The following is a 15805-nucleotide window of genomic DNA, read 5'->3' on the forward strand; positions in this document are numbered from 1 at the left end:
CATTCAGTCCCACCATTTTTCCTTGTCATGACTGGCCACTGTGGTCCACTGCACATCCATTTTCTCTTTAAATATAACACACTTTAAATTCTAAGATAAGAACAATAAACAATACCGAGGAGATGTAGCCACTGACCACTAGTAGAATGATATGATGTGTGGCATACCCAATATTTTACCCGCACCAAGAAATTGCTATGTTTTATGCCACAACTGTAACTACAGGGACATGTGGAAAAAAATATACGCAGGCACGCACGCACACACTGCTTGAAAGAAAGTAAGGAAATATCGTTCTGTGCAATGTATTCTGTAAGCACAGTCACCTTCAACTGGTATGCAAATTATACATACAAATGTATCCGGACAGATGGCTGAAAATGACAGATGATCATGGAACCCTCCATCAATAATGCTACAATTCAGTATGGTGTTGGCTCACACTTAGCCTTGATGACAGCTTCCACGCTCGCAGGTATACATTCAATCAGGTGCTGGAAGGTTTATTGGGGAATGGCAGCCCATTCTTCACGGAGTGCTGCACTGAGGAGAGATATCTACATTGTTCGGTGAGGCCTGGCACAAAGTCCGAAGTCGGCATTCCAAAACATCCCGAAGGCGGTCTACGGGATTCAGGTCAGGACTCTGTGCAGACCAGACCATTACAGCAACGTTATTGTCATGTAACCACTCTGCAACAGGCCGTGGATTATGAACAGGTGCTCGATCGTGTTGAAAGAGGCGATCGCCACCCCTGAATTAGTCTTCAACAGTGGGAAGTAAAATGGTGCTTAAAACATCAATGTAGGCCTGTGCCGTGATAGTGCCACACAAAACAACAATGGGTGCAAGCCCCCTCCATGAAAAACATGACCACACTCTTAACACCACTGCCGCCAAATTTTAATGTTAGCACTACACACGCTGGCAGATGATGTTTACCGAGCATTTGCCATACCCAGACGCTGCCATCAGATCACCACATTGTGTACAATCATTCGTCAATAACACAACATTTTTCCACTGTTCAATCGTCCAATGTTTACGCTCCTTACACCAAGCGGGGCATCATTTGGCATTTGCCGGCAGGATGTGTCGCTTATGAGCAGCTGCTCAACCACGAAATCCAAGTTTTCTCACCTCCCGCTTAACTGTCATAGCACTTGCAGTGGATCCTGATGCAGTTTGCAATTCGTGTGTGATGGTCTGGATAGATGTCTGCCTATTACACATTACGACGCTCTTCAACTGTCAGGGATCTGTGTCAGCCAACAGACGAGGTCGGCCTGTACTCTTTTGTGCTGTACATGTCCCTTGAATGCCCACTTAACTATCACTGTTTATGAGTGTGGAAATCCCAGGTACAGACGTATGACAAGTGACTCCAAATCACCTGACCCCGTTTGAAGGCCATGAGTTCCGCAGAGTGCTCCATTCTACTCTCTCAGGATGTCTAATGACTACTGCGGTTGCTGATATGGAGTATCTGGCAGTAGGTGGCAGCACAATGGACCTAACATGACAAATGTATATTTTTGGGGGAGTCTGGATACTTTTGATCACATAGTGTAGATGGGGTGAAGTGGATACAAGCTGTGTTATTTTACTTGATACTCTGGAATCAGATATGCCACACTCTGAATCTCTTGTCTACTGCAAGAAGATAAACCCAGCCGGCCAAAAAAGTAAACTGTAATCATAATTCTGCAAATTACCCACTGAAGTAAAAGCAGTGATTAATGACATTAAATATAGGAAATATATTGTAGTGATATCAACCGAAACATTACCTCATTCTCATAATCCTCTGGCTCCTGTCTCATATTCATAATGAATGTGTGAGGACACAGATCAACCTATAACATAAAATTTACAGTCAATATCGGGCATTGTCTATACGGCAGCAGCTATGATCTACAGGACAAATAAGTGTTAACATGCCAGTATATGCCAATAAAATTGAAAATTACACAGGTAAACAAAAAAGAATATTGCTCAAGCTACTGGGCTTTCCAATCCAAAACTTTAATGGGTGCTTGCAGTATAAGTCCTTTCCTTCACTAGCATTCAGTCCCACAAATTCCTTGTCATGACTGGCCACTGTAGTCCACTGTACATCCATTTGCTCTTTAAATATAACACAATATAAATTGAATATAATAGAGGGAAACATTCCACGTGGGAAATGAAATGTCTGCTTGTGTCTGTGTATGTGCGGATGGATATGTGTGTGTGTGTGTGTGTGTGTGTGTGTGTGTGTGTGTGTGTGTGCGCGCGCGCGCGCGCATCAGTGTATACCTGTCCTTTTTTCCTCCTAAGTTAAGTCTTTCCGCTCCCGGGATTGGAATGACTCCTTACCCTCTCCCTTAAAAACCACATCCTTTCGTCTTTCCCTCTCCTTCCCTCTTTCCTCTGACGAAGCAACCTTGGGTTGCGAAAGCTTGAATTTTGTGTGTATGTTTGTGTTAGTTTGTGTGTCTATCGACCTGCCAGCACTTTTGTTTGGTAAGTCACATCATCTTCTTTTTTACACAATATAAATTCTAAGATAAGAACAATAAACAATACCAAGGAGATGTAGCCACTGACCACTAGTAGAATGATGTGCTGTGTGGCATACCCAATATTTTACCCACACCAAGAAATTACTATGTTTTATGCCACAACTGTAACTACAGGGACATGTAGAAAAAATATACACAGGTACGCACACACTGCTAGAAAGAAAGTACGGAAATATTGTTCTGTGCAATGTATTCTGTAAGCACAGTCACCTTCAACTGGTATGCAAATTATACATACAAATTTAAGAACTACTTTCAGAATAAATACATACAGCACATACACATGCTGGTTTAAAACATTTTGGAAAAAACATTTTTGGCCACTGCATTCACTAATTATTTTTTCAATTTGGGTTTCGGTTTATCAGCCTGTTGTCTAACATTACTGACTAAGATGATGATGTCCAAAAAGGTACAAATATGAACAACAAATAACTGCTAATGCTGGATATGTGAAATAATACAGTCAAAACCATTAGTAACTAAATGGTAAATCGATCCAAAAAAAAATTGGATGGGGTAATCTGCAGGCGTGATAGCATCACTGAGTGAGGAATAGCAAGAGAGTCTGCTCGTTCAGTACCTGTTCAGGGTCGTCCTTGTAGTGCCTTTAGATCTTTAGTACTTCAGGCAGAGGCAGTTTCTGGCCTTTGTACTCAGACTGCCATATTTCTACCCCTACTACACACCTGTGTCTGGTCTTCAGACAAAGCCTCCAGCTTTTGTTGTGTTCTCCAACTATGGTGGACACTGCTTCACCTGTTCTCCTCATGCAGTATGAGCTACGCCTTATCAAAATGATCTTGTAAGCGCCACATTTGTGGATTTTTTATCTTTTTATTCAGAATACTGTCAGTAAAAGTGGGCTGGTAACTCTCTGAGACTTGAGAGAGAAAGTAGAATAGTGGTTTAGTAGTGACGAAAGTGGACAAGGATGCTTTTAGACAAAACAGATTATTTGAAAAAGAGAGAAGATTTCTGTAACACTGAGAAACTGTAGAACATGAGTAACAATACCACAAAGGCATTTAGGGAACCAGTGCAAAATATTTTTAATAAATGCACCAGTACTTTTTGAGAGACTGAAATACGATCCACAATACATATGAATGCTTCTGTGCCATTATTTTAGATTTAATTAATCTTTCAGAATACAGCTTTCCAGTTCTACCAGTGTCTGCAGCAATCTGTGCTCAATATGGGAAGAAAATCTCAAGTTGAGATACAAAACCAGTGAAGCTGAAAGCATAACACAGTATTAAGAACAGTATACTTTTACTAAATAAGTTTTGCAATATTCCTGTTAAAGACTAGATTTGCAGAAAAAGCATATTAATCCAACAAAACAGGTAAACTTTATGGAGCTATACAAGAAAAAATATTTTTGTTTCCAAAACGCATTCTACCAAGACAGATGAGTTAGCTGTTGCCTCCACTGCTAGCAGAAATTTCCATGAACAGTTTCAAGACTGCTACTTAAACTGTAACCGCTAGTCAAATGTGAGATACACTGCTACTGGTACATATGTAGAAAGGAACAATCAGAATACCGCAGACTTTTCTGAGAAATACGAATGAGGACTGCAAGAACATACAAATAAATAGGAAGTATATCCATCAACAACCGAGACATTAATATTGACAACAACACACAAAGCTTCCGATTAAGAACATACAGAGGACACACAAATACACACATGTCCCCAACATTCCAGCTTTGTCAGTGTCCTGAACTTGCCTCCTCCCCCCCCCCCCTCAAAAAATAAACAAGTAAATGCTTCTTTCCACGTCATGCATGATTCACTGTTTGCTTTCAACTCCACTGAGTTTGAACAAATAGACACAATCAAAACAATAGTTGTAAGCAATGGTTACCAACCATCTGCCTTTATAGCCGAGTGGTCAGTGATGCAGAATTCCACGCAAGGGGCCCGGGTTCGATTCTCAGCCAGGCAAGAGATTTCTTTCTGCTCGGGGCTGGGTGTCGTGTTGTCTTGATCTTCATTTCATCCTCACTGACACACAAATTGCCAAAGGGGTGTCAACTAAAAATACTTGCACAAGACTGCCAGTCTACCTTATAGGACAGCCTAGTCACATGTACATTTACATTTACCAACCCGCTCTTACTAACTGTATTGTTAACAAAAGGTTACAAAAACACTAGTGCATTGTAGTCTCTCAAAATGTAAAATGTGAGGCTTTATGACCTGCTTCAAACACATGTGGCGAGTGAAGGAAATTTTTGTTTGTATTCTTCTTCTTCTTCTTATTTGTTTAGCATGAGAACTGATTTCTGGTGCTATGTTTTAAGTCCCACACTCACTGTACAAAATTACATCCATCTGGAGCAACCTGCAGCCAAGCCACACAACTGGTCGTTGGGCAACTGGGTGCCACAAGTCTGCAGTCACAAGAAGAAAGGCTTTGGCAGACAGCATTACTAGCAGAAATTGTTACGACGAAAAAATTGTAAAGACCACAAAAACTGAAATGAAATATGTTAGTTACTTTAAAGATGCTGAAATGAAATATGTTAGTTACTTTAAAGATGCTCTTGAGCTTACGTCATGTACGAGGGCATTTCAAAAAGTAAAGATACAATGGCTCGCAGTCCTTAAATAAAACATTTATTTAGAAAACGTCAGTTACATCTTATTAACTGGATTATTTGTTATTTTTTGACATAATCACTCCCGTTATCCAAACATTTGTTTATTCGGTGCACAAGCTTTTGTATCCCACAGTCATAGAAGGTTGCCGCCTGTTGTCGGAACCACATTTCAACTTCATCTTCGATCTCTTCATCGTCATGGAATGATTTTCCACCGAGATGTGACTTCAGGTAATGGGAGATGCGGAAGTCGGTGAGCGCAAGGTCCAGGCTGTATGGCAGATGGTCCACTACATCCCATTTGAATTGTTTGAATAGTGCTTTGGTAACGAGTGCTGTGTGAGGCCGGGCGTTGTCGTGAAGCAAGCTGACTCCACTTGTCAGTGTTCCCCTGCATTTGTTTTGAATTGCCCTTTGAAGGCATTTCAAAGTCTAGCAATATGCAGCAGCATTGACTGTCGTTCCAGGAGGCATAAATTCCAACGGAAGAATCCCTTGTCTGTCCCAAAAAACAGAAGCCATGATTTTCTTCGCTGAAACCGACATTTTGCATTTCTTGGCTTTTGGTGAATTCGAATGGCGCCATTGCATCGATTGTTGCTCGGATTCAGGTGTATGGTGATAAAACCATGTCTTGTCACCTGTCACAATGTGATCAAGGAACTCATCACCCGCTTCAGCATAGCGTGTGAGGAAGTCGAGTGCAAAACCCATCCTTTTCTTTTTGTGTTCTTCCTTTAACAGTTTTGGAACCCAGCATGCACACAATTTCCTGTACCCAAACATGACAGTCACAACGTCAAAGAGTCATCATTGACACGTCCAGTATGATCTGATGCAATTCTTTCAATGTGAGACGTCTATTCGCACGAATTGTTCCCTCCGTTCTCCGAAGAAGGGTATCAGAGATCACAGATGGCCGACCTGTTCTTTGTTCGTCATGAACATTGGTCCTACCTTCAGGGAAATGACGACACCATTTCATTACATTTTGTCGATTCATAATGTTCCCATAAACAGAAACGATTTCTTTGTGAATATCCGCTGGTAGCTGACCTTTTGCATGAAGAAAACGTATGACGGAGTGCACTTTGCATTTGGCAGGATTCTGAACCAGCCATTTGAACACGACCTACTCCAACCAGAAGCAACATTCAACTGCTGAACGAGCACGAGGAGAAAGCTAACGGTTCAAGGTTAACACCAGTGTTGCCAACTTGCTCGCCAAAACTCTTCTGTTCCTCTAGCGTATGGTGTATCTTTACTTTCCGAAATACCCTCGTATTTTATGGCTCAAATTTGTACAAAATTATGTAAAGTGTGTTTATGACAATACCATTATTTTACAAACTGTGTATTAGCAATTTATTACAAAATAACTCTTATTTCTTATTTATTAAAGTTGAGTGACTAGTGCACGAAGTATCTACTGGAATCAGATTGACTGGATTTCTGTTAACAGAAGTGGATTGGCATCAACTGCACTTTGTGTGTTGAAAAACAAAATATTTTACTATGTAAAATTTTACAGCACAGATATTAACAGGTTTGGTTGACTTTTCTACACTAACCACATCTCAGAGTTCAGAAGTGTTAATTTGTGAAATATCCTTATATATTCACTCATTAAAAGCTCATAGGAACCTGGCAAGAACAGTTACTAATTTTTGAGATTACTGAAGTAAAATAGTGCATCAATATAAAGCGTGTTTCAATGGATCTGTATAAGCAGTGTCATCTCTGACTTTCTGAAACTTCTCGAAATTTTATCATGGACCACAGCATAAACTCTGCGGTTTTTATGAGACACACAACTTGATGAACTTTTTCATGTTACCTGACCTGATTTTAACTGAAACAAACAACTGTTTTTAATTAAACGTATTGGCAAGAATATTTGATTGATCTACATGTAAAGTGATGCTGATTTACTGAGAAGTGGAAGAAATGCTGCCTATTCGAATCAAAAACCAGGAAATCCAGACTACAGTGTCAAGACAGGGCTGATATATTGATGGACTGTGAGAATTAAAATCTTACAAAACCAACACAGGGTGTGTGCAACACTGCAGTATTCACCAACAGAGCCCCAAATACTTCCAGTAATTCCTGGGCTACCATTAGCTAGTAGGCAATCTACCACAATATGCAATATTTTTAAAGAAAAAATATTCAGTTACTAAGTATACCACAAACACAGCAAACAAAAATTTGATTTGAGAACAACTACAACTGAGAGTTGTACTGAAAAGACAGAAGTCCACTTAAGCTGTAAATGAGATTTTAATAGCATGACTAGTTTTGAACTCCACTGTCAGGTGCTACACATTGCAACGAGGAGGGGAGGGCATGCTAGAATACAGCATTATCTTTAGTAGTCAGAACAGTTAAAACCGAACTTAATGGCTTCTTACTCTCATAGTTTGTCAAGTTGATCATTGCTCTTAAGGGGGGAAACCATATATTTCAAAATAAAATAAAAACCTAAATCGGTAGCTTAACTATCCAGGAATACACTGTCAAACTTTCAAAGGAAAATTTGCGTTCGTTTAGATAATATGAGCATAGTACCAACTGCACATCAGGTACAGGCTCGAGCACAGATAGGGCAGAGCACTACCTCAGGTAGGCTTGACTGGTTCAACCTCACACGAAATGCAAACGAAAGTTTTAATTCCACTATTTGGGGATTAGCTCCTAAACACTTGTACTCCGGACTAAAAGTTGTTGAATGGGCATCATATTTAGCAGCGGGCTTAATCGATGAAAGAAATTCATCCCTTCTGATGGTCATGAATGAGGCAGGAATTTAGTAGGCACGCAAAGCTTCAATTATGCTGAACAAATGGATAACCAGCAAGTGGGCTGGCAATATCGACGTAGTTCATTTTAATTGAAAGAAGGTCAGAAAGCACCACTCCATGTGCAAAACAAATCCTATGAGGAACGAGGAGGATTACTATATGGTGCTGGAAACACAGACTAATCAATAAGCATTTTGCATTGTTGTTAACTTACTTGAATTTCTAGTTTCCAAGAATTTATTTTTCAAATGCATTTATTTCAAAATGACTTTTTTCACATTTGCGTGCAGTCTAACTTAAAAAGTATAGAACGGATCATTATGAAAACAGATAGTATGATTCTTTATAAAATTACAAATTATATGACCAACTTGTGAGATGATATCATGATTGTAAGGGTATCTTTCTTTGCATAATTAGAGGAAAAAATCGTGAAAGTCTAAGTAAATTGTTCCAACACCTGTAAAATTTTTAATTTTCATTATTTTCACCTGCAGTGAGGTTCATATTCTTTGAAAATAAGTTATTAATGTAAAATCAAAACCTTTTTGATTTCAGATAAAAATCTGAATGGCTATACTGCATGCAATTGGAGTAATATACTCACAACCTTCATCGGACATCACAGTGTAACTTTGTTAGTTTTGGCTGAAATTATTCAAAAAAATTGACAAGAAGTGTTTCTGAATATGAATGAAATGATGTCAAAATTTGATTAAATTCTAATTAATTCTTCTCAGCTAAAAAAAAAAAAAAAAAAAAAAAAAAAACCAAAAAATCAGTGTCAAACAGCCTCCTAATGTGGTTTCCCCCCTTAACATAATGTATTTTATAGCTCATGTTTACTCAATATTTTTTTTTCTTATTTTGATTCAACCGCTGAAAGTGTCGGTGTAATCCTGGTTCACCCTTTATGTTTGACCATTAACACTTTAGGTTACGGCAGGTTTAATAATCTAGCGTGAATGCATGATATCCTTGTTAACACTTGAGCTAGCTTCTGATTTTGCCACCCTTGGCTTTTAAATACATTTTTGTGTCATGTTTTATTATGCTTATGAGCACTAGAAATATGCTATAGGGAGTAGAATTCCACCACTACCTCACCTATTTTTATTGCCTATACTTGGCAATGCAAAAAGAAAGAACAAATTTAAGTGGTTTATTACAAGCCATAAAAGATAGAGATGCATTCCGCATGTCACTGGATAGAGGAAGGTCCAAAGATTAGGTACAGCGACAGAGTTGTTTGTATGTAGCACCATTACAACCATACCACAAGAGAAGTCTTCTCTGTGTTGAAATTTTCATGAATTCAATCCACTGTTCAAGTGCAACGTGCATTCCATCATTGATTCAGGAAGAAGCCACATCTGTGCAGGCATACACAATTCCCAGAAGCTCATCACATATGCAAAGGGAAGAGCATTAGTCGGCCACGTTCAGCTGATGAAAATGTCGAGCATATGTGAGATGCGTTCACACGGAGCCCTCGGAAGTCCACGAGATGGGTTTCCTCAAACAACAGTGTGGTGCTTTCTGAAAGAGACACCTGTATATGAAGCCTTACAAGTTGCAGTTACTGCCAGCAATTGGGTCCTGGCGACCATAACAAAAGATACGAATTTTGCATTTCCGTTCTCCAGGATACGGCAGAGGACACTTCTTCAATTGGCTCGCCTTTTCAGACAAATCAACGTTTCATCTATTCGGTACAAATTTGGAGGTCACAAAATCCTGACGTCGTCATCTAACATGAAAGACTCACCGAAACTGAACGTGTTTTATACTATTTCTGTTGACAAAGCTTATGGACTTTTCTATTTTGCAGAGGAAACTGACAGGAATTTCATAACTGGATATGGTGCACAGTTGGTCATTTCCTCAAGTTCATAAAGATTCCAATGATTTCATTTTTTATGCACGACTACTCCCCCACCTCACTTTCACCCTGAGGTGAGGCGTTATCACCATCATCTCACACCATTAGACTGGAAGAACTAGATAATGAGATATTGTTCATAGCTTTTGGCCACCCACGTCACCACACCTCATGCCTTGTGATTTCCCCCCCCCCCCCCCCCCCCCCCCCCCCTCTGGGAGTACATAAGCAACAAAATCTGTCTGCACCTCTGACAGCAACTCTTCACAATCTGAGAAAACGAACTGTTTAAGTTGTCAACTCAAAACAGGAACCTGTTGATTTGTGTGAGGAATGAAATGGACCACCATTTTGCTTTTTGTTGATCAACGAATGGTGCTCATGTTGAGTGCGTGGTGTAGTGTCTGCGTGAACAAAAAACTCTGAACCTTCCTCTATCCAGTGAAATGCAAAATGTGTTTCTTAGTTTGTCTATAATAAACAACAGACATCTGTTCTTTCTTTTTGAATCACGCTGTATATAGTGTTGCTCATGTAAGTGAATAATTTTTTGCATGTACTACCACCATGAGCCCACCTTGCTAGCCGCGCGGTCTAACACGCTGCTTCCCGAGTGGGAAGGCGTGCCGGTCCCTGGTACGAATTTGTCAAGCAGATTAGTGTTGACGTCCAGTGAGCATGCCACCCTGTGGATGGGTTTCAAGGCAATTTTGCATCTGCCTCGGCAAATGTGGGCTGGTTCTCCTTATCCCACCTCAGTTACACTATGTCAGCGATTGCTGCGTAAACACCATCTCCACATACACACACACCATAATTACTCTACCACGCAAACCTTTGGGGTTACACTTGATTAGTATGAGACGTTTCGCAAGGTGGGGAGGGGAGGGGGGGGGGGCATGTGTGAGATTGTATTGATGATGTATTACTTTTATTATAGATCCTCACAGCGTTTTTGCGCACATGAGACTGGCATGGTGAGTGAGAGGAATGTGCTTGACTGGTTTTCATTTTGTTGTGAAGTATGTTCTGAGTTTATTAAGTACAGAGGTAAGTTGGATGGGACTGAGGTTGTGGTGGAGTTGGATGAGTCGCAGTTTGGGAAAAGGAAGTATGGCAAGGGTAAGTCTGTGGTTGGTCTCTGGGTGTGGGGGGCTGTTGTACTGGTGGGGGGGGGGGGGGGGGGGCGTGTTCGGAATGTGTTTTCAGGGTTGTGGAGGGGTGGTCTAAGGTGGAATTAAAGGGGTTAATTGAGGAGTTTATAGAACCGGGTTCCACTGTAGTTTCAGATGCTTTTTCCTCTTATAGGGGGTTGGGTGAGAGGGGGTACAAGCATTTAGTTGTTAACCATAGTTTAGAATTTAAAAACTATGAGACGGGGGCTTGTACGAATACCATAGATTGGATGTAGGGGGGCCGTTAAGTCAGTTCTTGGGAGGGGTAAGACCCAGAGGAAGGCCACTGCAATCGTGGCTGAAATGTTGGTTTTTCTCCAGCAGCAGTAGTTTTTACATTATGACGCAGTACCATACCCAGAAAAGTTTTAAGTCAATTGTTTATATTTAGTTTGTCCCCACCCAAAAACCCGCAATTTCCCACCCTTGTCCCATTAGTATCATTAGATTTTTGTGGAATGTATGTGTGTGTGTGTGTGTGTGTGTGTGTGTGTGTGTGTGTGTGTTGGCTTTTAGATGTATTTTCGTGTTTGTTATCATGTTTACGTAGTGACGTCAAAAGCGCCATATTGAATTTGTGATGTATGGTCGTTTCCGCCATATTTGTGACGCCATGGGTCAAAGCAGATGGGTCGAATCGGACGCTACTGTATTTCCAACTGCCAGATATAGAAGTAACTTCAGATGTGCCCCAGAGAAATCTGTTGGGGCCCTTGCTGTTCATGCTGTATGTTAATGGTCTCACTGAAAACATTAACAGTAACTTCAGACTTTTTGCAAATGATACAGTTATCTATAACGCAGTACTGTCTGTGTCTGAAAGAAGCTGCATAAATTTTCAGTCAAATCTTGATAATATTTCAGAGTAGTGCAAAGATTGGCAGCTTGCTTTAAATGTTCAGAAATGCAAAACTGTGCACTTCACACTATCACTATAATATCTGCAAGTCACAGATGGAATCGGCCAATTCATAAAACAGCTGGGTTAACACTTTGTAAGGATACAAAATGGAATGACTGCATACACTCAACTGTGTGTAAAACAGGTGGTAGACTTTGGTTTCAGCAGAATACTGGGGAACTGCAATCAGTCAACAAAGAAGATAGCTTACAAATCACTCATGCAAGCAGTTCCAGAATAGTGATCAAGGCACGACTCATACAGACTAGGACTAACGGGGGATATTGAATGTACACTGAGAAACAAACAGCTGCAGGTTTGTTTGACCTGTGGGACTGTGCTACAGTGACATAGAAACTGAGTTGCCAGGCTCTGAAGATAGATGTAAACTAGCCCCAGAAAGTCTACTAATAAATTTTCGTGAGGAAAAGATTAGAGTAATTACAGCCCACATAGAGGCATTCAAACAATCGTTCTTCCCATGCTTCTTACACGAACGGAACAGGAAGAAACCTTAAGAACTGGTGCTATGGGACGTACACTCTGCTATGTACTTTGTGGTGGTTTGCAGGGTATGGCTGCAGAAGTAGATTACAGATTTGAAGAAAATGTGTGTGTGTGTGTGGGGGGGGGGGGGGGGGGGGGGGAAGGGGGGGGGGTAAGAAACCAAACTAAATGCAATTACTCTATAATGAGCCACTGGAGACAAATTGTCCCTTGAACAAAAATATTCAGAAAACATTCACAAGAAACCTCTAATTTTTTGTGAGGAGTCAATGTTCCTCCAGAGTAATGATGCAAAACATTATGATGAGAAAATAAAAAATAAGAAGGACAGAAGTTTTACTTAGATAATAAGAGAAAACGTATTTAGATGTATTGGTTTACCTCTAACATTTCGCCAATACTTTCAGTAATTATTTGCTTCTGTTTCAAATCTGACAACAAAGCTTGAGCAGTACAACCTTTTTTCACTTCACGCCGAGATTTTTGTCTGTGTACAAGTTTCTTCTTTATGGTACTTTCAAGACCATCTTTACCAACTTCCTTATGATAGTCACACATACAAACTTTTCTAGACCTCCTTCTCTGTTTTAGGGGCGGATTATTTGTGGAACACCTAAAAATTTGTCATTTTATGTACTCACTGTGAACATCTCTCAATAAAATATACTGAATACAATACACTACAATATTTCTGAATAGGTAGCATATATACTAAGAAATTTTTTGCTGCTAACACTACATTCTGCTAGTTCCTCCTGTTAATGCTATGGTAACATTAGCTTTGAATTTTAAAAAAAGTCATTGAAATTCGCACAGATTTTGATAACTACTAAACCAAACTTCTGCTGAATGTAATTTTATATATCAAATAATGAAACTGATTGCTTTAGAGATTGAAACTCATGCATGACAACATGCTTTAAACAGTCATGTCGGCAAAAGTACAAATAAAATGTACCCTACATTTCATTGTCCGTTGCAGACGAAACTTTTTCCGTGTTTCTTTCAAACTGTGGCAATTTATTTCTTCCTTTCGATGCTGAATGCAGAGGACAATTAAAAATTGATGGAACAGCATCACGCTTCAGTTTTCTTCCGAAACCAAAGGACTCAGTGTCGAAACAGTCTGATGAAAAATGTTTACTGCATATTTTTGTGTACTTGCTTGCTTTAAAATTCTTCCTTTTCAGTGCAAGGGTCCAAACATTCCTCCGTACTTCATCTGCGGGGAAACTATTAACAAACATAGAGAACTTAGATTAAGTAAAAACACATTTCTGAAGTTCGCATCATGGGAAGAAAACTGACAGAAGATAATGTAATTATTATATCACAAATATCCGTTCGTGTTTTTCGAGACATGTGTAACGAACATTATGAATTAATTAATAGTATATATACACAAATAAATACTCCTGGAAGACCATTCGCTTCTGCTCGGTAAAGATGTTACTTTTTGCGTTCTGTATTTCATACACTTTGTCTCGAAGAATGCGTTTGCAAAATTTTGTTGTCAAAATAACTTTACCTGTGAAATGAAAGGTCAGCTCCTTTAACGTATTTTTCCGTGCAACCCAACGCTGCACAGGAGTTCACCATTATAATACAAGAACGTTGACAGGTAACACTAAAGCAAAGGAAAAAAAATACCATCTGTCTATTATTCGCCGGCAACTGTAATCCATCCGTCAGCTGATTGAGACATTGGTTTCCATATTACCTGACTACCTAGTACCTGTAATGGCGTCATTTACCGCAAGTTTGGCGTACATGATATATTTTCACTTGTTCATATTTATTAGTTTATACCACAAATACTGCGATTCTTTTGGGTTATTACAAAAAGAAAATGAATTTTATGACAGAACTTCCCTTAGTTAAGAGAAAATAAAACCCACAGACGTCACCTTCATTTGTTATTTTGTTCATTGCACTTTGCAGGTTGTACCATGGGCTGTACCGTAAAATACGAACTGAACGAGGCGCAGTAAATATTCGGAAAACGTGACGAATGCTAGGAATAAATTTGGTAGAGGTTTGTGCTTTCCCCTTTCTAATTGAACCTGTAGTGAACAAGGTATTTCCTTCATTTGCTAGTTTTTCGCGAGTAATTCGACCGGATAAACTGTGCGGGACACTGAAGTAATATTACTGTCTTCGCTCTAACTGCTGCAATGCAAGATGAAACACAGCGCTCAAAAATTTTTAGGGGTGCTGAACAAAATAATATCCGTGGTCGAACGGAGGCGAATATTATAAGTCAGAATGTTCCCTAACTTTCATTTAGGAGTCGCCCCGAACAACAAGCTGTCGCCTTGCTTTAAAATTTCTTCAAGTAGAGAGGGAAATAACGCTATTTATTATTAGTTTGTTTTGGCTGAACCATTTCATAACACTAGCTAATGTCTCAGATAATGTTATCTGTAATATTTCTGGTGTCTTCCCACTGACTAAAATGCTTGTGTCATCTGCAAACTGGATAGTAGTGCTATGACACTGTTTGGTTAATGCTAGGCCAATTACATATATCAAAAATAGGATGGAACTCAGCACTGCAGGATCAGTGGGAAGTCACCAAGAAGTGTTACCGACTATACTATCTGAGATGCCAACATCATTGCGGTGGGGGTAACACGGTTTTCCATGAGGTCACCACAGTTAAGCAATGTTGGGCTTGGCTAGCACTTGAATGGACCACCAATTGGGTCTGCTGAGTGTTGTTGGAAAGTGAGGTGCACTCAGCCCTTGTGAGGCAAATTGAGGAGGTACTTGATTGAAAAGTAATGGCTCTGGTCACAAAAACTGACAATGGGTGGGAGAGTGGTGTGCTGACCACATGCCCCTCTGTATCCGCATCTGGTGATGCCTAAGAGCTGAGAATGACATCATGGCCAGTTGTGCCTTCAAGGACTGTTCAGACTAAGAAAGTTAAAGTTAGTTGTATAAAACACATTCTTTATCACTTACAAAAATATTGTGCAAATATGACTACTTGCAGCATGTAGATTGTAATCATTAACATTAGTTCCAGTTGTAATTTTCTAGCTAAAATAGTTTAATTATAAGTCAAAGCTGAAAAAAATGTGTTCATTAATGTAAACATGAAGATATATTGGCACTGACCTGTCCAACATTTGATATGCTGTACTGTGGATGTAAGTTTTTCTGGACCAAATAAATACAATACAAATCCTGCCATACAATAAACCCCATCAGTATTTATACAAACTTTCAATAAGAGTTGTCAATAGCCTGTATGCATACATAAATGTGTAGGCAATATTTAAGTAAAGGCAACTGTCGGCAGCACAAATGTTTTCCTTGAAAATTTATATCATGACTGTAAACTCAGTACAAA

At 39.6% G+C, this 15805-nt stretch overlaps 1 protein-coding gene across 3 annotated transcripts in view; it reads right to left on the bottom strand.

Moving 5' to 3' along the window:
* LOC126426870 (THAP domain-containing protein 2-like) overlaps positions 1-14164 on the bottom strand; it is a 45851-nt gene extending 31687 nt beyond the window's left edge. For 2 of the 3 annotated variants that reach the window (XM_050088907.1, XM_050088906.1), the window contains exons 1-4: positions 13976-14164; positions 13411-13680; positions 12829-13060; positions 1791-1856 (exon numbers count right to left, since the gene is read on the bottom strand). In XM_050088907.1, coding sequence (XP_049944864.1) covers positions 1791-1856; positions 12829-13060; positions 13411-13680; positions 13976-14100 — 693 coding nt within the window. In that variant the 5' untranslated portion in view covers positions 14101-14164. Of the gene's footprint in view, positions 1-1790; positions 1857-12828; positions 13061-13410; positions 13681-13848; positions 13948-13975 lie in introns of those variants that run through there. The other variant, XM_050088908.1, reaches the window with a different exon arrangement.
* Between the last annotated feature and the right edge of the window lie 1641 nt (positions 14165-15805).

Source organism: Schistocerca serialis, chromosome 11 (assembly GCF_023864345.2).
Source record: "Schistocerca serialis cubense isolate TAMUIC-IGC-003099 chromosome 11, iqSchSeri2.2, whole genome shotgun sequence".
In the NCBI taxonomy this organism is placed as follows: Eukaryota; Metazoa; Arthropoda; class Insecta; order Orthoptera; family Acrididae; genus Schistocerca; species Schistocerca serialis.